The following is a 20,881-nucleotide window of genomic DNA, read 5'->3' as shown; positions in this document are numbered from 1 at the left end:
CTGTTACCACCTCACATCTGTAGCATTCACAACATATAGGGGAGCGTGGCCTGAGTTGTGCCGGTGGGGAAGTTGTGCCACCCCTTGTTTCTAGAAAACCATAGAAGAAATTGGAAATGTGACCACATATTTAAGAAAAGCCATCCATTTAACTCATCCTGTAAAGAAGGGAGAAACATGGAACATGGAATAAGGTATAAGCACTTTCAGCTAAAAGAAAATTTTGTTTGCCTTTCAAAGTAAAATTTCCATGATCAAGGTTTTTTGATTATTGTGTCTGAACAATTATAGACACGTTTGAAAACAATTGACACATGTTTTAGTGCTTTAGTATGCTACATTTTGTCTATATAGTTAGCACGATGTCAACCCTAAACTGCTGCATCATGCTTATTATCCAAAATTCTGGGGTTGGGGTGAGTTTTTAAGTAAGTAAGTAAGTAAGTAAAATGTATTTATAAAAGCACATTTATAACAGTTTGCACTGTCCAAAGTGCTGAACATAGTGCATTCAGTAGGTAAAAATGAAGGTAAAATAACAATAACCAAAATAAAAGACATAAAGCCCAGACATCCACATATAAACAAAGATAGTAGGGCAGAGGTAAGATAGTTAATGGGGAGGAAAAACCAGGGTGTACAGATGGGTTTTGAACCTTGATTTAAAGGCAGAAATGGAGAGGGAATCGCATATGCCAGGTGGCAGTTGGTTCTACAAGGGCGGAGCAGCTAGTGCAAAGTACATTTCTGAGAGTTGTGCAATTGGCATGGCTGTATACGCTGGTCACCAAAAGAAAGTGTCTACAGTAGCTCAGAAGAGACTGACATCTCCATTCCACTTAACGACACCACTGACAAGAGTTCAGATGGCCAGAAAGATGATGATGGTGACTTTGTCATTGTGAGCTTTGCAGGTAAAACCATTGAATCTGCTAGGCCTTGTTTAAGAAAATTGTCCTTCAATCTTTGTAAAATATTTACTTTATTTACTTAAAATAAACCTTAATTAAGTGATTGTATAATGGATTTGTCTTGCATTACAGTTTATGAGATATATATCAATGGCACAATTTACCCCATGGTATTCTCTCCAACGGCACAACTTACACCAAACTGGGGGCAAGTTGTGCCACAAGACAACTTTTTTTCCGAAAGCTATATTTCTTCAACAGTTTATTCCAGATACAATAATGTTATTGCCAGGGATGCACAACACTCTGACATATATGTACATATTTGAGTCGGAGACTTTACTGTCAAGGCCTCACTTTAAAGTAGTTATACACAGGGGGACATTTAAGGTGGAGTCAGCGATTCTGGAGAAGGATTGTTGTCCAAATCACTTTTTTGTCAAAATCCGTGAATATCTCCTCACAATCCGCAACCTGTCAATACTGTGTGTGTGCTAAAAGAATATACCCACCGTTGCCATCAACATCACCGTTTACAGAGTCTAGGTTAAGAGTTAACAATGTTTTGGGTTTTTTTAGCGCACACAGAACGAACAGGTAGGGAATCTTGAGATCTTGACAAAAAGTGATTTTGACAACAAACATTCTCCAGAATCACTGACTTCACCTTTAATGCAGAGAGACAGAAACATGTAGACACATGTTGTGTTTTTGTGTTACCTGTTAGAGAGGAAAATAGAGTTCACAAGGTGGAACGCGCTCTGCTCATGCTGCTGGCTACATGTCTGGAGGCTGGAGAAAGAGGACGGCAATCTGCAGGAGGAAGCCATGAGGCAGAGAGAGGTGAAGGAAGAAGAAAAACAAACAAACAAACAAAGACAAAAACAAAAAAGATGATTGGTTATAAAATGTTAAAACAGCAAAAATGGAGAGATGGAATGAATAAGCGATAATATTAAATAAGCAAATGGGAAAGTGTGTGTGGAAAAGCAACATACGAGGGCAGTGGAGTGTTTAACAGGGGTGGGGGGTGTGGGGGGGGGGGGCAGCAGGTGTGTGCAGAGTGCAACACACACTGATGAACTGAGCAAAAAAGAAGAATTTCCACGGCGGAAGCGAGGGAAGCAACAGACCGTGGTGTGGTTAGAACCGAGTATAAACTCACACTTGAATGGCATGAAGCGACCATATTCTCAGTAGTTTTTTTTTTATTCTATTAATCCTGCTGTAGGAGACACCTTTCTATTCAGTTGTTAAGGTTGAGTGTTTTCTTACAGTGACTCCGTTGGGAGCTCTTTTGCAGCTGGTTCTTGGCCGTCAAGGTGTCAAATCGTTGCCTTTTCAACACCTCGACTTTTCAAATAGGTGCATGTTTGGAAAACACTGCACCTTTTGATGGTTTTTTGTCACACATGTCAGCATGGGTGGGGTTACGGGTTGGATGCATTATAGTTACTGCTGCAATATGATCAATGATTGTGAGTTGACTTTCAGGTGAATATACACTTTTTGTTCTCAAAGACAATGACAGGGTCTCTAAATATCCTTTTCATATGAACTACTGCCGTCCAGAGAACATCTCTGCTCGGTAACCAACTTACTGAAGGTCATCTGACTGAGTCACAGTAACCCATCGACGTGTGTGAATCACAATGCCTGTCACCTTTCCGAACACAGACTATATTTAACCGACACCACAAGAGACCTTTTGTCCAGAGTAAATCTGTCAACTCTGTCCTGCTTTGCTCAGGTCACTGCGCTTTACCCGATCAGAGAGAAAAGAGAGGGATGTGAAAGGAGCGAGGTAAAGGGCAACAATCGGTGATTATCAGCTCAAACACACGTTCAGCCGTCTAATCAAAGTAAAAACACAAAGAGTATACGGGAAAAGACATTTGACCCGCATCATCAATTATACAACCACAATGCATCACTTCCCCTTTCCCTTCCATCAGTTTTCACAACTCCTAGGTTTTTGTGTCGGCGGTGAAGCAACTTCCCGTGCAGGAAACCCAGGGAAAGGAACAAAAGCTGTTTGTCACACACCACTTTTTTTTTTCCAGCACTGATTTTCAAAAAGGCAATCTTGCGTGCGTGTGACATTCTGATATCGATAGCCAGCCACTTTACATACAAGACTCAAATAACAGAAAGTCAAGCCAGGCTACTGAGACCCAAACAAAAATCATGTTCAGAAGAATATCTGGGAGCAGAAATACAAACACACATACAGGTATTCATTCTCAGAACACTGGATAAACAGTCCAAACAGGCAACCTGTTGTGCTGCAGGTGTAGTGCTAGTAGTAACATATGAACAACAGAAGTCTAAAGACACAATATTTTCGAACCCTCTGACCGCAGATTACCATTATTATTTTTTGTAAGTTGATGCATTTTGCCATAGAAGCGAGCGAACATCAGATAACTTGTTGTTGTATCTCGTGTAGTAACTTCATTGTCTCGCCACCAGACTGCCACACAATCAGTACCATCACTGTGACATTCTGCCTCCACTAAGCTGCACACACAACAACCATTACAATACTCAACAATGCAGTGGTTATAGTAAAGTAAAGTCCATTTCATTTTGTAATCAGTTTACTCTTGTAAAGGCAACTTTAGCAAATGTTGCTTCTGCTGCTGCTGAATTAAAAACTGCGTGTTTAGCCTGTATGCTCAGTTCCATTTCTGATTGAACAACAAAGCAGCATTGACACAGTGTCCAATCCAACAGCCAGGCAGGCAGTGACAAACACTGATAATAATATACATATACCGCAGTGTGTATGAACGTAGATTCTTACCAGAAATTCCTCCAACTATCCCAAAGACAACATGGTGTACCCAAGAGAAATCTGCTCCTCCACGTGATAGAACACACACACACACACACACACACACACACTCGCTCACTGACAGAGGCAGACACTTGTCTGCTGGCTGGGCCTGAGCGACTAGTGCATTCATACGCCGGTTCACTGCTTCTGACGCAACTCCTTCCCTCCACCGGCTGGGCTACAGTAGGATGAGTGACAGTCACTATTAGTCACCTTCCTCCCTCTCTGGATCTACCAGCTCAGCTTCCTATTCCTCCTTCTCCTCCTCCCACTCCCCTCCTCTTCCCCTCAATGTGAATGCCATGGTCTGAGGCAACAACCAGAGCCCTGTGTCCAGGAAACTCATCTCCCTCTCTCTCCCTCTTTCTCTCTCTTTCTTTCTCTCTCTCTCTCCCCCTCTCTCTCTCTCTCGCATTGATGTGGAGCTCTTCCTTCAGTCTAGCCTCCTTCCTTACACAGCATACATCCTTCACAAACAGTAACACCTACACATGTGCGTGCATAGACACACGTCAACACTGACAGCAATTCCTCTTTCTTCCCCTGCCAAGTCATTGTGTATGTGTTTTTCTGAGCTTTTTCCGAGGGCGGTGAATCAGCATATTTACTTCTTTAATTGCCCTCCCACACACGTTAACACACTAACCTCAATGCTTAGAGAGCTGAGGACAGGAAATAATAAGCCTTATCATAACTAATAGTGAATGGACACAGGCTATAACACGCATATGCCTTATATTAAGAACAAATGTTTCATAGCAAATTATTTTTTGTCATCGACTGAAAACCAAGTTCAGTGCATTCTTAAGAGATTATTATTATTATTATTATTATTATTATTATTACTATTATGGGTGAATTGAATATCTGCAGATAACGTTTGACTTTCTTATATCAGAGATGCCACTCTAACATTGTGCAGGTGATTGCCCAAGAAAATCTTTTTCCTCAAGTTCAAAAAGATACTTTTCGACCACTTTAGATGCTACAATGCAGCACATGATGTACCATACACTTTTTAAACAAGTTCAAATATCCTTACATTTGTGTAAGAACATCACAAGACACACAACTTACAAGCTAAGTGTGTCTGTGTTAGAACAAGAAAATAACCAAGGGACCTATAATATATATTGAGTATAAACCTGTGTGCAGGGTCAGACACACACACAAACAAACATACACACAGCCACATCTGTATTCAGATAACTAGTGATTCCAAAGTTGTTCCATCTCCTTGTGTTTCTACATCTATTCAGTGATCATTGCTGAAGCGTGTAAGCTCTCCTGTCACACAAACAACACATTGCATCTTTAAAGATATTTTTTGGGGCATTTTTATGCTTTATTGATAGTGTAGAGACAGAGTTGAAATGGGGCAGAGAGGGGAGTGACATGCAGAGAACGACCGCGGGCTGGAATCGAACCCAGGTCCGCTGCTGGCCGAGGCCCATGGGGGGGGGACGCCCTACCAACTGAGCTAAGGGCACCCCCAACAACACATTGCATCTTAAGTGAAGCTACAGGACTGAAGGTTTACTTCCCAGTGGCTGGCTGTTCAGTACAAGCCCTGTGACAGGCTTGTGAGTTCAGATCAAAAATGAAACTTCCTCTGAAAAAGGTTCTGTAAGATTTGTTTACAAGAAACATTCCTTCCTGTCCTCTCCACTTATACACATGCAAAAACACATACAAGCACCAATTAGTGGCTCAAAATGATCAACATCTTTAATTAAAATAGATGCACACACAAAAGTACATCCCTCCGACAACCAAAAAAATCAATCCGCGTATGCTTTGGGCTGTTGGCACAAACATATGGTAAAGCCCACGTGCAGAATGTCCATTATTTTCTGAGGTTTGTCTGGATGGATCCTCCATGCGGGATGTTTCGAGCTGTAGTGTCATGTTAATAAACCTGCCTGTCTCCCACCCCTGTATTTAACCCAACTATTAGTACCTCTCCATCCATACGCTCTTATACACCCCCCTATCCTGTATCCCTGAATGTAGAAGCACAAACGCTGGTATCAAAGTGCCACACAGCTAGCTGTGCCTATCACAACAGAGGAGAACACTGGCCAGCATGGTTCAGCAGTACTGGCTGACAAGCATCCCTTGTTTGTACACAAACATTCAACAGTGGGCAAGCTCCAGTTCTCATAGTGCCCGCAGTGTATTTACTGGGCTATTTTGGGCAAGGGGCAGGTCCCCTTCGGGACCTCAGCTTATTGGTCGGGAAAGCTGCGTTCCTGTCATGACGGGCCAATCGTAAGGCGTATGCGAAGGAGGGGAAATCATTGACCAAGAAAGCCTTGTACTCTTTTGACAATGGCCTATGGAGGAGGCAGGACCCAAACGCACGTACATAAATACATCAACCAGGAGGAGGATGCCGCAGGGCAAGTTATCCATCGTTTACACACTCGGTCACCATGGATGCCAAAAGGTTCCAAACAAAAGCAACCTGCTACAGCCTCAATGTAGCTCTATTGAAAGTGTTGGTATGTCTGAGTGAAGTTTGACCCAGCTATGTTAACCTAGGGCAATCTCTCTGTCACGCACAGTAGGACAAACAGTGCGGTCAATATAGCAGACAAAACATAGGCGCTCGGTCTAGAATTGACCCATTTAAACTTGGATTTTCATACATGTTCGGACTGTATTATATACACTGTATATCTGTGCATCACATAGATATTATCTGAAGATACATGATAGGTCTACTGCTAATGCTGAGTGAATTAATCAAACTAAGATCAAATGGAAATATTCCAGACATCTTGCACATAATGAAATAGGCAATATCCAAATCATCAGCCTAAAATAATTGGTACATACAGCACTATACGTTTGGTTTAAACAATCCTGGGCCAAACAACAGTTCATAAGCATGTTTCCAGAAAACATGCTGCTGTTTTTTCCATATTTACTTGTCTGAGACCTGTTTTCTATTCAAATAAAGTTGTGCTTACAATAAAAACACTTCCTCATACTATGAGTGTTACATCATATGACCTGAGGTGAACTCAAGTTGTGTTCATTAGGCCTGCTTTTGTGGGTTTATGATACATATCACCTGCCACCCCCTGGTTACATTAACCAAACAAAAAAAATTACATTTTGCTTCTGGGCATCTTTATTTTGTACCTGCACAATCTTACTAAAACATAAATGCTAGTGGATTTACAAACAGAAATATACACAGAGATTTACAGTTGATTGTATTATATGAGCCTTCGCCTATTGGAGCATAGAAATTAAACTATTGTTAATACTGAGTAAACTTGTAGTGGGGATCTAGAGTGGTTGTGTGTGATGGAGAAAGAGAGGGAGCAGTGCAATTGCAAGCCAACCAGCCACACAGCATTTCTTTTTTACTTGTGTGAGAGTGGAATGGAAGGCATTTAGCAGATGAGTTGTAAGATAAGGCGCACAAACACACACACAAAATTCATGTCACACCCCAAACTTCCTTTGAGCTCTTATTTGTATTGTCCCTCTTTCTCCTACTGTATCCTCAACGAAATACAAGTAAATAACTTGAAAACCTATCATTAGTGTGAAGAATGTGGCCGCCTTTGACCCCTTCAGAAATTTGACAGGAAAAGAGACAGAGAGAGAGAGAGAGAGAGAGAGAGAGAGAGAGAGAGAGAGAGACTGAAGAAGAGGTAAGACAGGGAGGGCAGAAAACAATAGAAAACACAAGAGATCAAGGAGAGGTCATGAGAATCGTGTGTGTGTGCGTGCGTGCGTGCGTGCGTGCGTGTGATGATCGTTATCCCTTGGACTAAAAAAAAGGTATACCTAACAGAGAGGAGAAAGAGATTATCCGATACAAATCTCAATAAACTCAGGCAGAGTACAGCGCCGCTTGCGGTTTTCAGCGTCAGTTATCCAAGCAGATAAGAACCCTTCTAAAATGAGAAGAGTTATGGATCGCAGAGGGAGCATCCACTGATATCACACAGGTTTAAGTAAGTGATAATCTCCATTGAGATGATTTCACTTCTAATGTGACATTTGAGAACCGATTATGGCCAATGTAATAGGGGAGAACGGGGGAATATGAGGCATCGGGTAATGTGAGCCACCCCCTGTATCTAGGCAACGGAAAACATTTTTGGTCATGTGAGATATATGTTTTCAAGCCCCTCTCATTTCCCCATGGCCCTGAAAGAGAGGACCTAATGGTGCTGTGGTAAGCATGTATTTTTCACCAAAATAGGTATTTTGCATGTAAAAGTAAATTTTCTCGCAGTCAACTTAATCAGCTGTTGTGCCAAAGCAAATGTGTTCACGTAGAAAAACTTCTATCATACGTGTTGATGAACTACCAACATATAAAAACCATGTGATGATATTAGCTAAAGACTAGCCTGAAATGCTAAGAGAGGTAGCTTTTTCTCAAATTGTGGTGGTGGGGGAAAGTGAGCCAAATGCTGTGGGGGAAAGTGAGGCACTGTCTCACTTTCCCCACCCATGAGGCACAAGTTATGTTTAGTCTTAAACATATTTTAATGTAATATTACATAACATGTGTTTTATGTTAATGTCATACACATTGTAGAAAAGCCATCATGCCAAGGAAATACACCAGGAAGACGACCTGGGGCAACCACACGGACAGAGCACCTTCTCATCTTTCCCTGTAACCTTCAGGGCTGGAATGTAGAGTAGGCCTAGTTGTAGAGTATGACAGGCTGATGTTATAATCCATTTGGGTCTTCTCCTGTGTTCTGAGTCCCAGGGTGTTCTCGCTGGTTCTGATTTTCCTATGCTTTGACCCCCAGACACAAGCTGGCTCTATGGGTCCTGTGTTCTGACCCCCAGACTGTGCTCTAATCTAATTGGTTCTATCTTTCATTTGAATCTTATTAAAACCTTTTGAATTATAATATGTTGGATTTGATTTTGTTCAGAGTTTAGTTTAGTCAAGTGTTTAGAAAATTTGCTTTGCTTAATTGACCAAACCCCATCATTATTTTACGAGTCCAACATTAGTTCTGGAATGTGTGGCTAGCTTTCAGGATTCTAACTGTTACAATATGTGTTGTTATGGTAGTTTCAGAGTGAAAAAATTAAGTGGATCAGTTTACCCCTTGATTTTTCTGGTCTGTCTCAGTTTACCCCACAGCTGGGGTAAAGTGAGCCACATGACAACTTTTTTTTAAAACACTCATATTTTCACTGCCCTTTGTCTTGAAAAAATTCTGCTAATGCCCATTTCTAGGAAACATCTTGAATTAATGGGAAATGTGTTAATTTGAGTGATAAATCATTTTAGCTCGCTTAGAGGGGAGCAGATGTAAAAAGTTACCCCGTTCTCCCCTACTGTTATTACTTTAAAAAATATATATAATTACCCAAACAAAGTAAGCATGCCACTGAATTTAAAAGAATGTGTGACAACAGCATACTGATTTTGAAAGTACAAAAGGTCAAATGTCTCCTTCTCCTTCCTCTTTAAATTTAAAGATTGTAATTGGCAAGAGGTGCCTGCCCAGCTGAGCCTATACAGGCATTGTAAAAAGAAAAATCTGAGATGGAAAGGGACAGCCTAGAGTGGTGAAATGACAAAAAGATGCATTTAAAAATTCATTAAAATTAGCCAGACCAATATTTAAGATAGATGCAGATTTAGAGGCAAGATTCAAGCCTGTTTTACACCGTTACTGAAAAGGCTGATGTTAAAAAACAGTCAGTCAGTCACGGTTTGCCAAATCAAAGACAGACGTGAGATCCAAGATGAGTTTACTAGCACAGTCCTGTCATGTCATGAGTCATCAGTGGGTCATTTAACATACTCTTAATGCTTTTATTGTTCTATGTGAAGCCCCAAAACCTGAAGACTGAAACCTATCAAAATAAATTACCATACATACTAAAACCACTGGCAGTAGAAGGTTTATTAATAATTACACAGTACAAACCCTGTTTGAGGGGCCCACAGGGCATAATATTAATGGAACAGAACGCAGAGTTCATATGGGAGTTCAAAGGAAGAATGCTGACCATTAAAATCAAAAAAATAAAAAGTTTGGGGCTGGGGGTTAAATATAAGCAGACCAAACATTTAAAACAAAACTTATTGTAAACAGACATTTTACAATACACATCAACAGAGACAATGTGTTGAAGGAAGTGAAACTGCAAGAGCAACTAGATCAGATTGCTTCATAGGATTTGATCATTAGGTTCTTTCAAGGAAAACAAAGTTTTTAAGAGAATATGTCAACTTTTTAAGTGATTTATTTTGACAATAATGTCACAATCTTTTGGCATGGGAACAGTAAATCTTAATATTTCTAAAAAAATAAACATTAGATGACTGGCAAACATCTTTGTCAATCCGAGATCTGTTGTGGGCCTCCTATAGAGTGCTTAAGTCGCATGAGAGCTACAACTGCGGCCCCCCTGCAGTTCATACTAACAAGCAAACTGTCCACACACTCATACACAACAGGACAGCTGCAGCGTGTCCTCACAGATGCAGCTGAGACCCCGTTTTTATACAGAGGAGGGACAGAATGTGTAAGACCATCACTACTGTCTGTTAGTCAAAAGGGGATATGAAACAGAGTGGAATGGAGATAAGATGAGGAAGTGGAGTCACACATTGAGCACATGCCCTAAAAAACATCCCACCCACACACTCACCTCTGATATATCATGGGTCATGTTGTCACATATAGCACATGCCAAGCCGTCATTTCTGTGGTTCAAAAAGTCCATATAATCGTGACAAACTTATTAGGTCATTTCTTTGGTCTTGTTTTTTTGCAGGAAAATTCAGTACTACACCGTATAGATACATTTCCTCATTTGTCTTTGCCTGGTCGCGATCACGAAACGGCAAGAAAACAGTCGGGCTTTATGGAAGATTTTGTCCATATGGCGTGATGGGTGAAGCTGTGTTTACACACACCGGGTGCTCTTTCACACTAGAGTACATCCATTGAGCCTTTTCCAGTGTGCATGTGTGCATGTGTGTGTGTGTGTGTGCACCACTGCGTCTGTTTACCTGAATCAAATCATCCCCAACACTTAGGAGCAGACATGAGTCCAATGAGGCTGAAAATATAGTCTCCCCCCCCCCCTCCACTCACCACGCGTTTCCATTCACACAACACACAGGATGCAATCATTGTGCCCATTTGTGCACTGACAAAGGTGATCAGACTGAATGTGTTGCACAATAAAAATAAAAAATAAATTAGCTGAAGAGAAGGGCTCCAATACAGACAGTAGTTTGCTCATTTGGCTATTATTAAGAACACTTAGTCAAAACAGTCCAACACGGGGCACTCCGGTGGCGTGGTGGATGGAGCGCGTGCCGTGTTGGCTCTGGCCTTCGTTGCAGTGGTCGCGGGTTCGAAGCCGACCCGTGGACCTTTGCTGCATGTCATCCCCCCTCTCTCTCTCTTTCTCTGTCTCCCCATTTCAGCTCTATACTGTCTAATAAAGCTTGAACATGCCAAAAAATTATATGAAAAAACAAACAAACAAAAAAACAGTCCAGCACCTCTCCAGTGAGGTTTCAGTGCTCAAACTGGACTCTCCACCTTGAGCAGGTTGCCACTGTGCTATTGGAAAAAGTGCATTGAGAGTGTCAATCAGGTGTAGGCGCTGCTCTACATACTGTGGCCAGTCCCCTCTGACCTTGCTGACAGTGACGTCAACTCACAGCTCAGTATGTTAACTAACCCTTTGACCCTTTGTACTGTCTGTGTGCACTCAATAACCCCACTGACTCCTCTGTGTGCGACTGTGCATCCCTCCAATTCTTATTCTACACACCGAAACACACACTGGTTATATGGAGTGAGGCCAGTGCAGCCAAGTTCTAAACATCACCTTGCATATTTTTCCCTCTTATAGAACCGATTATTATTACGTCTTTTTTTGTTGTGGTACATATTCTCTGTTACTACGGTATTTAACAGGCAGCAAAGATCTAAAGCAATTGTCTGTGATCTATTTGCCACTATTGGAGTTCAGAGGCATTCTTAGGAAAATGACATAAACACGTCAAGAGACACGTGATGAAATTACAAGATGATAATTCCATGAAATTGGTTTAGTGACATGCGGTAGCACTGCATTAGTGTGAGTTACAGCTTCACCGTGTGCCAGCGTAGCGGCAGAGTAGATCTCTCCTTTTGATCTGCTGGTGACACAGTGGACATTCTTTAATTCATTCATGGTTTCACAGAAATGAGGAGCGGTAAATAAAGTGAGGGGGCAAACCAAACTGAGACGGTGTGGGGGGGGGGGGGGGGGGGGGGGGGCTCACATGCTACAAAATACTATCTAAAAAAAACAATCCCTCCGTAGTACGACCTATACACACACACACACACACACATCATCATCAACACATCCACTGAAAGTTTGTGCAATACTGAACTCTGCCCCCCCCCCCCCCCCCCATGCATGTGAATGCCCATCTGTGCATGTCTGTGTGTTTCACTGGCAGAGAACAACAAAGAGGTGGAAGTGCTCGTGTCCTTCAGTATCACATTTCTGTCTCATAAAGATGAGAACACACGGGTCACAAAAGATGAAAAAGAAGAAGAAGAAGAAACCCAAATTACTCAGTAATCCTGAGCCACAATGTTACGGTTTGTACCGTGGTTTCCTTGAAATCCACCCTCAACAGTCAAATTCATAAATAATACACACACACAGTTTATGAGATAGCAGGGCTCCACATTTTCTATTTGTGGTAACTCGTTTTATGAGCTGTCATCGTGTTTCGCAACACAACATACTCAATCCCGGATTAGCTTGCGCTGATGGTAACTTCTAAAGGGGAATTTGGTTTTTAAATGCACGCACAAATAACAAAAGTAAACAAGTCATGGATGTTAGAAAAACAAGGTACTCTGCAGTTACAAGCTGTCAGAACTTTCCACTCAGACCTTCCAACCTCATTGTGTTATCTGGAGAATGGTATGGTTGATCACAGAGGCCAGGTGGAGATAGGTCAGGGGTAATGGACCAGGGTCTAATATAAAATACTTGGCTGGTGCTGGTACACATAAAAGCCATGCATGTCGGCACACAGATGGACTAGCAGTTTTGGAGGGGGGGGGGGGGAATTAAAAATGTACTGGGGTCGGAGATATGAAGAGTCTGCTCTGTCATCTAAGAAATTCTTCCATTTAAAAAAATACTGTAAATGTCTAAATATACCTTGATCATTCATGGCAAATAGTTTGTTATGGCAAAAGTGATCGGGACTAACTACCCCTGATATAATGATGTCTAGGTGAATTGCTTTGCACATCGCACACAAAAAGCAGCAAATATCTGTGAAACAGTTTGACCATATTGTACGTTGACAGCTAAATCCCTCGATTGCATGTAAAATGTTATATTGGGAATACACATTGACATTGCATTACTGGATAGCCTAAGACTGTGGGTGTCACTCAACACGTACCTACTCTATTAATAAACATGCGGTATGTAAATAAAGCCCTCTCTGCAGAGAGAGAGGACAAAGGGGGGCATATATAGTCGTTTGTGTCTTCATTAGAGTTGTGATGGCACCCATGCACGACTATCAAGCGAAGCACTTGAAAACGAAGCAGAGTATTACAGTCTGTACAGTTTACAGTCACAGCTTATACATAGCAGCATGCCCTGGGGCTGAGGTGTTGTTACTGATACCAGCCTGGCTGCTGCTTATAAATGGCAAGAGGGCCAGCTCTCAGCAGAGACTCAACGATGCCAGTAAAAGGGGGAAAGTGATGCATCATGGTCCAAGCAGCTGGGTGCCAAAGTGGCACCAGTGTGCACCTCAAAAAGGCAACATGCTATTTTATTCATATGGCTTCTATTAGGATATTTTATATTTGTACATTTTTCCTTGCATCTGTTTTTTTATATAGGTCAATGCATTTTAGGGTGTGTTCATGAACGTCCCATTTGTTCTACAAATACTCAATTTTAACAACCGGTGCATGATTTGAGATGCTTGCAGCCTGTGAGCCAAGTTTAAGAATGGACACCGGCTGTAAGCGAGTAGCTACATGTCTCGTCTGCAATGCAGATATAGTTACATAGATATTTTGCAACGTTTCAGTGACGTTTTAATGAAAAGCATATCACAGGGGGTTGCCTTCATTTTTCTAAGGGCATATAATAAGTTGTCTACTTTTCAATAAATCACAAGAGGGCTGCATGTACATTTGAGAGAAATAAAAACATTTAAAAGTTGTGCTCGCGGTTTTTCCAGAGGTTGTGGTGATGTGACAGAAGAAATGTCAGTGGGAGAGTGGGAAAATATCACTTACCCGATCTGAAGGTCAGACAGAACGAAGTAGTCAGGTTCAGGAAAAGTGCGTGCCCACTTCTCTCGTGCGCGCTGGTAATACCAACCCTGCTATCACGAGTAGCGTTGAAACGGAAACAACACTGTAGGGTTTTAGGTGTCTGCGTATTTCCAGACCAAAGCAGCGTGTGGGCTACAACCAGGCACTTCGGAGGCTAATTTGTTTTCGTTTCGGCCGTCGAGATGTGTTGTCACAACTCGGAGCGTCTGCAGTCACCTGTGCCACCGCCGATGGCACGGCACAAAAGGGCTTGTGGGAAATGTAGTTTTTCTGGTATCCTCGAGAGACCCAGCGATATTCTGAGGTGGTGACGTGATGCCTGTTGACCGCAAGGGAAGTTTAAATCAGAGGTCCTTTAACCTGTGCCAAAATACTCCCAAAACCGCTCAACTGTCGTTCTAGCGGCTGCAACTGAGAAGCCATGAACACTCAACGTCTGTATTTTTGTCTCAACTTTAATACAGTTTAGGCTAAGTTACGTCCTATTTAGTTAGGCCTATGTCTCAATTAGGCTACGTTTCAGATGCAGAAGTAACTTTGGAACACCATTCTTGAAACTCTTTGAAACACAATTTGGTCCATTAAATAGTTCCGCAACAAGTTACAATTTAAGGCCTAGTTCGTATTTCAAGGACAATACCCAGTATGAACACAAGAGGGAAGCAAAGTCTAAAATAAGAAATGTGTGCACCAATATTTCAGAACAGAAAACTGGAGGCATTTTGAATGGGCAGTTTGAGTTTTTATTTCAGTGCAGTAAGTTTTATTTGTCAGAGCCCCTCTCATGATAAAACTAGACCACCCGCTAGACAAACACTCATCTTCAGCTAACCAGAACTTCTACATGCCTTTTGCTGTGTGTGTACTGTCAACTATCTTTACATTACTAAAACTATATGGTTTAAGGTTTTTGTCCACATTATATGTAAACAAATCGATCCATATTAAATCATTTGTGTCTCATGTATGGTTCCCTTATAGTAAATGGTAGCTGTCTCATTCTCTCCCCCAACCATAATTAATTATGTGGCTGGTATGATTCTATTCACATTCAAAACACTAAGAAGACAGGCCACATTGAGCCAGTCTGGGTCGGTACTAAAGATTTTAAAGGAGGCAGTATTGGACACAGCTCACACAGACAGAGACAATCAAGTTTTTTTTTTGTTGCAGACACACACTGAAAATAATAGAAATCAGCAGATGAGTGGACGAGGTGAATCATCGTTTCTGGCCCCTTCAGTATAGATCAGTGTCTTCAATGTTCACAAAATACTAACTGAGGCTGCCTTGAATTGATATATATATATTAAAAAAACTTGGGGTTGTAAAAGAATATAAGTACCCTGTTGAACGGAATTAAAATCAACACAAAATCCAGAGTTTTTCTTTGTGACTTTAACAAAGTGAGCAAAAAAACAAACCAAGGGCAAAATGTTCTACCTGTTCATATACAAGTTTAAAAAAAAAACTCTTCAAGACATTGTCACACATGCAGGCATGTTGTCTATGTAAAATAATGGAGGGCTTGTGAATTTTGCTCCGAATGTACATGTACCTCTTTCTGTAGAGCTGAGCAATATATTATCAACATGTATCATCTTTAAAATGTCACTTTGGTAATATCACAGTACTTTTTATATTGTGAAACATAATGAACTTCTTTCTGAGGTAACAACTCAAACAATTTGAGCTTCTGGTTCCAGAGACATTTGTTTCTTTTTCTATATTATCCAGCCCTACCTCCAGAAAGACACAATACCTTTTAGTGCTCAGCTGACCACGGCAGACTTGTATACATTGATAACAAGTCCAGTGTCTTTAGGGAATAAGGTTCACACTAGACAAATTCTGCAGTACATGATTTACATCCATTCCCAAAGCAGAAGCAACTAAGATGTTTAAATCATTCTTCAAGTGGTGAGTGGAGGTTGGTATGGTGGATGGGCATGCAACTTGTTTTCGGATACTGGAATGTGGAGTTTGTTTCCCCGTCTCAGGCCAGTCAATGTTGGGCTTTCTTTAACAAATAACAATGACAACTGAACTGTGAATGTGCTAAAAAAAAAAAGGTTTGGTATTATACATAATCTCGGGTGCTGCAGAATCACACATTTGGTGAGTGGGATGATATGAAAACAGGGCTGTTGGTGTGACGTTCTGCTGTTGGTAGGATATGGATGGGGGCCAGACTCCCTCCTATATGTAGGGTGAGGAGGGGTATTGTGGATGCCACCAGTCCATGAGCCTGACACTCTGTACGGGATCCAACACCACCTGTGTGCCGCCCTGATCCCCCCTCCTCTTCCCACGCTGCGGCTGGGGCGAGTCCTGGAAGACCAGACGAACGCGGTGGTGGCGCATGTCTGTGCTCACGTTGATTGTGAACTGTGAGAAAAGACAGAGACAGACCAGAACAGTCATCAGAAGAGTTAGTTGCAGCAGTTAATGATCAAAAGTTGTTTTTTTAGCCTTTGGTGAAGTAAAATCATATAAACTGAAGCAGATTATTGGCAAATTCAATCTTTAACAAACATGAAGTTAACATGTATTTCTTTTTTGAACATGATTTATTGATGACTTATAGCTATAGGATAACATACCAAATAGTTAAGAGAACAGCATATGCGCTCTACCATCTGAAGTACTAGCCAGTATCTTTCAAAAACCAAGGAGTTACTAACCAGGGTGAGCGTCATGCCCATGACCACAGGGGTGAAGATGAAGTTGAGGGTGGTGACTTGAAGCATGTAGCAGTCTGAGTCTGGGTTCAAGTGGACATCTTTATATTGTCTGGGCATTGCCAAGGACTTGGCACAACCATTCTTACTGTGTCCCTGCTGGAACGGGGATAATCACAAAAATAAACATGACAGCAGCAACATTGACAGGCTTCTACCAATAATGTAAAAGGTTATCAGAAAAGGTTTTAAAGAGCCCTTTTTACCTGCTTTAAAAACTTGAAATTGAACTCCCATAATGCCTCTGGCCGAGTCCCTGACACCTTTCTGACCCAGCATAGTAAACACTGCAACAGGAAAAAGGAAGCATGGTTAACTTCTCATTTTAAAAAAGGGCATAAAGACATTTGTTTATCATGGTTTATTTCTTGTTCAAATAAAAACATAATATGTGAAACACATTTAAACATAAACCACATCAAATGTGTATCATGGAGGTTCAAGTCTTACAGTATTAGGTCCAATCAAACACTAACCAAGAGGCCTCTAGACTGGCTTGGCTCAACAAAGCTGGTACAATACTAGTGATTGTGGATAGCCTGTATATCACAAAAGTTGCTTCCCAAAAGGTGAGGTTAGCCAAGAGCTTAGCTATTGAGCCATAAGCTTGTTTGCATGAATAAGGTTGAGCTCCTTATTACAAACAAGTAGCATGCAATGCTAACAGATCAGAAACAAATTAACAACCAAACTTAAGCTCCACATCCGTGTACTTAGGCGACACATCAGATTATCTACCTTGGAGTTGAGCACGGTGGTGGGGGTGGATGCTGGCAGGGTAGGAATCTTTGAGACGCGCAGGTCAAACGGCTCATACAAGTGGAAAAGGGAGCGAATCACACAGACCCGTAAAAAGCTTTTTCTGTCAATAGAATCTGGCTGCAGACGAAAGGGCAGGTGTACGTCAATCCTGTAGTGTCTGAAGGACAGGCGGAAGGAGGGAGGGAGAGAAAACATGTTACTCATGTCGCTTTGAGTCGACGTAGTCGGTGCTTAAATTGTGTCGACATCAATAATTCAGGCACCGCATGAGTTTATCAGACACCGTTTTTTTTTTTAAACCATACAAGTGCAAGGTTAAGCTGTTTATCCTGCAACACTTCACTGCATGCAGCTCTGTATGGAGCTTTTAAATGGGGGAACCTTTAAGCTTTGTCCTATGTTGCAAAAAAACATGTCTTAAAGATTGTGTCATTCTAAAATTAGAGATGCTGTGACTCCCCTGTGTTCATATTTTCTTTGTTTAACATTTGTTACAATAAAATTACCTCAAATGAAATGTTAAGAGATGTTTTGGGAGAAAATGTATAGTTTAGAATATGAATGGAAAAAAATTGTCGATAGATTAAATCGATGGAAAACGATCGTTAGTGGCAGCCCTACTTCTTATTACTGCTAGGTTATTTTTTATAACTGAATGCATGCATTTGATCAATAAAACCAGCTCACCTTTTATAGAGCCTGGACCAAAACGCTGCAGTGCAAGTGACTGTCCAGGCATTCCTACAGATCAGAGCAAACCTGCACACATCCTCAGGACGAATGTAGGAGGCGAGCACTAGCCAAATATCCACCGGATAATCCTCCCCATCACCGCTCTCGCTGCTTCCTGCCAAGACAACATGCAAACACCACAGTCAACACTCTGGTCTGGTCGTCAAACTACCTCAACGCAGAGTCCTCCACATTCAATTTGTTGGCATTTTCCAGCTTTTTATTAGATAGTACAGAGTTGAAAGGGGGAGAAAGAGAGAGAGAGAGTGGGGTTGACCTGCAGTAAAGGTCCACTGGTCGGATTTGAACCCGCGACCACTGCAACGAGGCCTAAGCCCACATGGTACGCGCTCACATAACAAATTCTACCTTTTCTCCTCTTATGTTTCTTCTTGTGGGCCACTTTAGTGTCACTTTCTTCCTCCTCTTCTTCAGGGTCTAAGTCCTCACTGCTGTCCAGGGCGTCCGCTCTGACACCGGCTGCAGACGACAGGACCTCCTCCACCACGCCCTGAGACGCTTCCACGCCGCAGAGTAACTTCACTGCACACACACACACACACACACACACACACAGTGGGAAGTTGAGCAACTGCATCACTTTTCCTCAACACTGAAATCTCCTCAGATTATCAACATAGAGACATATGGAACTTTATTTTGTCCACTTACCTTCTTTTTCAACTGCATTTGCCACAGCCTTTTTCAACCTCCCTGACTTCACAACGGCTGGGTCGGCATCAGCATAATCAGCAACAGTCACTGGGAAGAAACGCATTGTAAGACACTGTAGGAACTAAGCCTGCTACTGACAGCCCACAGCCAACACTTTTGTTACATTACTTTTGAAAACAAGAAAACAATCAATGAAGGTGAAGGTAGAAAGTCCTCAACTTTACTGTAATGTACTATAACACAAGAGTTCGAGAGAATAATTTGTATTCGCTCTTGTAAATTGAAGAGTGACTGACTGACGTGTGCTAGCCAGTGGGTAACGCTAACGTAACATAGCCTACCTGATTCCGAACAAACGTCCCCGGCCTTAAATTTCAGCCGTTTTCGGTTCCCTTTCTTGGGCATGTCGACACAAATGATCTGTAGACACCTAACGGGTCTGTGAGTCCTGCCATGTCTCTATGGCAAGCGGAGGTAGAGAGAAAAATAGAAAAATGAAAGAGTAATTGAAAAATGTTCCGCCGGGATCTTCAGCCATCATGGAATGACGTAACTATACAAGTCTCGCGAGAGCTTTTGTCTCCCTCCGCTGGTTTACTGCCACCTGTCGGTGATAGCGAGTATTTTGATGATTTCTCGTGACCGACAGTGTTGCAAACTGTGTCGTCCCCATTATTTTATCAGCCAATCAGGACTTGTATGACCATATCTGCAGGTTAAGACTTTCCTTTATTGACTGATAGATTTTTTTAAAGCTACTTGACAGTAACACTTTCACAGATGCTGCAGCTTTGCACACTTTGCCCTGGATTTTCCCATCAGAGAGTATTTTGCATTTCTTGATCCATTTCATCTTTCATCTTAGAAAATATTATTATTGTTTTTTTATTCAATTGATATTGTTGTTTATGCTTAATTTTAAAACAAATCTTCGGGGAAATTGGTTTTGGCACATTGTTGTTTGGCCTATTATTATTTAAAGTAAAATAATCAAATTAAAATAGGCTCTGAAATGAGAGAGCTCAAGTGATAGAGAATTGGCACAGAAGACCAGCTCTTTTATCTTATCTTTCATATATTATATTTAGTTTTTCATATAAGCGCCTGTCTCGGGAGTCCAGTAAGAGCTCATTCAGACATCTGTAAGGCCTTTTTTTAAATCATTTTAAATGTCTGTTCCATTACTGGAACTGAAGCTTTTAGAGAGTGAATGAAACTGTGTCATTCTGCCTGGGAGTCTTTGATAATACACATCGGACAGAGAGGGAAAACATTGGCAGAAATGGTTAAAGCTGACAACAAGTGATGTCACTAGCATTATCACTATTAGTGATAATGATAAAATATCCACAGTGCTGTGTTCAGTGACATAGGTTTTTATTAAGAGTGCTGCAGGCCCCCACAGCCTTCCATCCAGAATGAATATGAGGAATATCACGATTATGAAAAACAAAATCTCATTCGGCAATTTTTTAATGAGAAATCTCTGCTGCAGTTTATAAGGGGATCATTAAAACCAGAAAGGATCTTCGGACCTTTGACAACAAGAAACTCCTACCTGACACTGAACTGGTCAACACATATGTATTGACTCATCTTCTCCAACTTCAGAGATGGACCAGAGGAGATGTCAGGAATAATCAGGTTTTTCTTATCTGTGGCCAGAGCGTTCATCAAGTCCCTCAAGACCTTCTGCAGCATTCTTTTTAGAATTGAAATGGCTTTGTTTGTTTTATTTATAGTTATTTGAGGAATCGTGCTGAAAAACACATAATACAATAATGAAGGACGATACAGGACAGTATAGCCTACATATTTATAGCCAAGCCAGTTAAGCGCACTGATGAGCTGTTCATTTTCAGTGTTGCACATTATTGG

The 20,881-nt window shown here is 41.4% G+C and overlaps 2 protein-coding genes across 4 annotated transcripts in view; both read right to left on the bottom strand.

Annotated features, from left to right (window-relative positions):
• Window positions 1–14,253, bottom strand: part of tfeb (transcription factor EB) — a 33,667-nt gene extending 19,414 nt beyond the window's left edge. Inside the window, exons 1-2 of one of the 3 annotated variants that reach the window (XM_080026162.1) lie at window positions 14,055–14,253; window positions 1,632–1,724 (exon numbers count right to left, since the gene is read on the bottom strand). The gene's annotated coding sequence lies outside the window, so the exon portion shown is untranslated. Of the gene's footprint in view, window positions 1–1,631; window positions 1,725–3,717; window positions 3,819–14,054 lie in introns of those variants that run through there. The other 2 variants (XM_080026161.1, XM_080026163.1) reach the window with 2 other exon arrangements.
• A 630-nt stretch (window positions 14,254–14,883) lies between these two features.
• Window positions 14,884–19,532, bottom strand: tmem183a (transmembrane protein 183A). The gene is made up of 8 exons (XM_080026915.1): window positions 19,345–19,532; window positions 19,001–19,090; window positions 18,698–18,871; window positions 18,284–18,443; window positions 17,573–17,753; window positions 17,041–17,121; window positions 16,778–16,933; window positions 14,884–16,481 (listed from the first exon to the last, which is right to left on the bottom strand). Exons 1-8 carry the CDS (start codon window positions 19,406–19,408, stop codon window positions 16,293–16,295), a joined length of 1,095 nt encoding a protein of 364 aa, XP_079883041.1. The 5' UTR covers window positions 19,409–19,532; the 3' UTR covers window positions 14,884–16,292.
• Between the last annotated feature and the right edge of the window lie 1,349 nt (window positions 19,533–20,881).

Source organism: Ammodytes marinus (assembly GCF_949987685.1).
Source record: "Ammodytes marinus genome assembly, chromosome: 4".
NCBI classification, from domain to species: domain Eukaryota; kingdom Metazoa; phylum Chordata; class Actinopteri; order Uranoscopiformes; family Ammodytidae; genus Ammodytes; species Ammodytes marinus.
The sequence above is the reverse complement of the archived record's forward strand: the minus strand, read 5'-3'. Positions and strand labels throughout refer to the sequence as shown.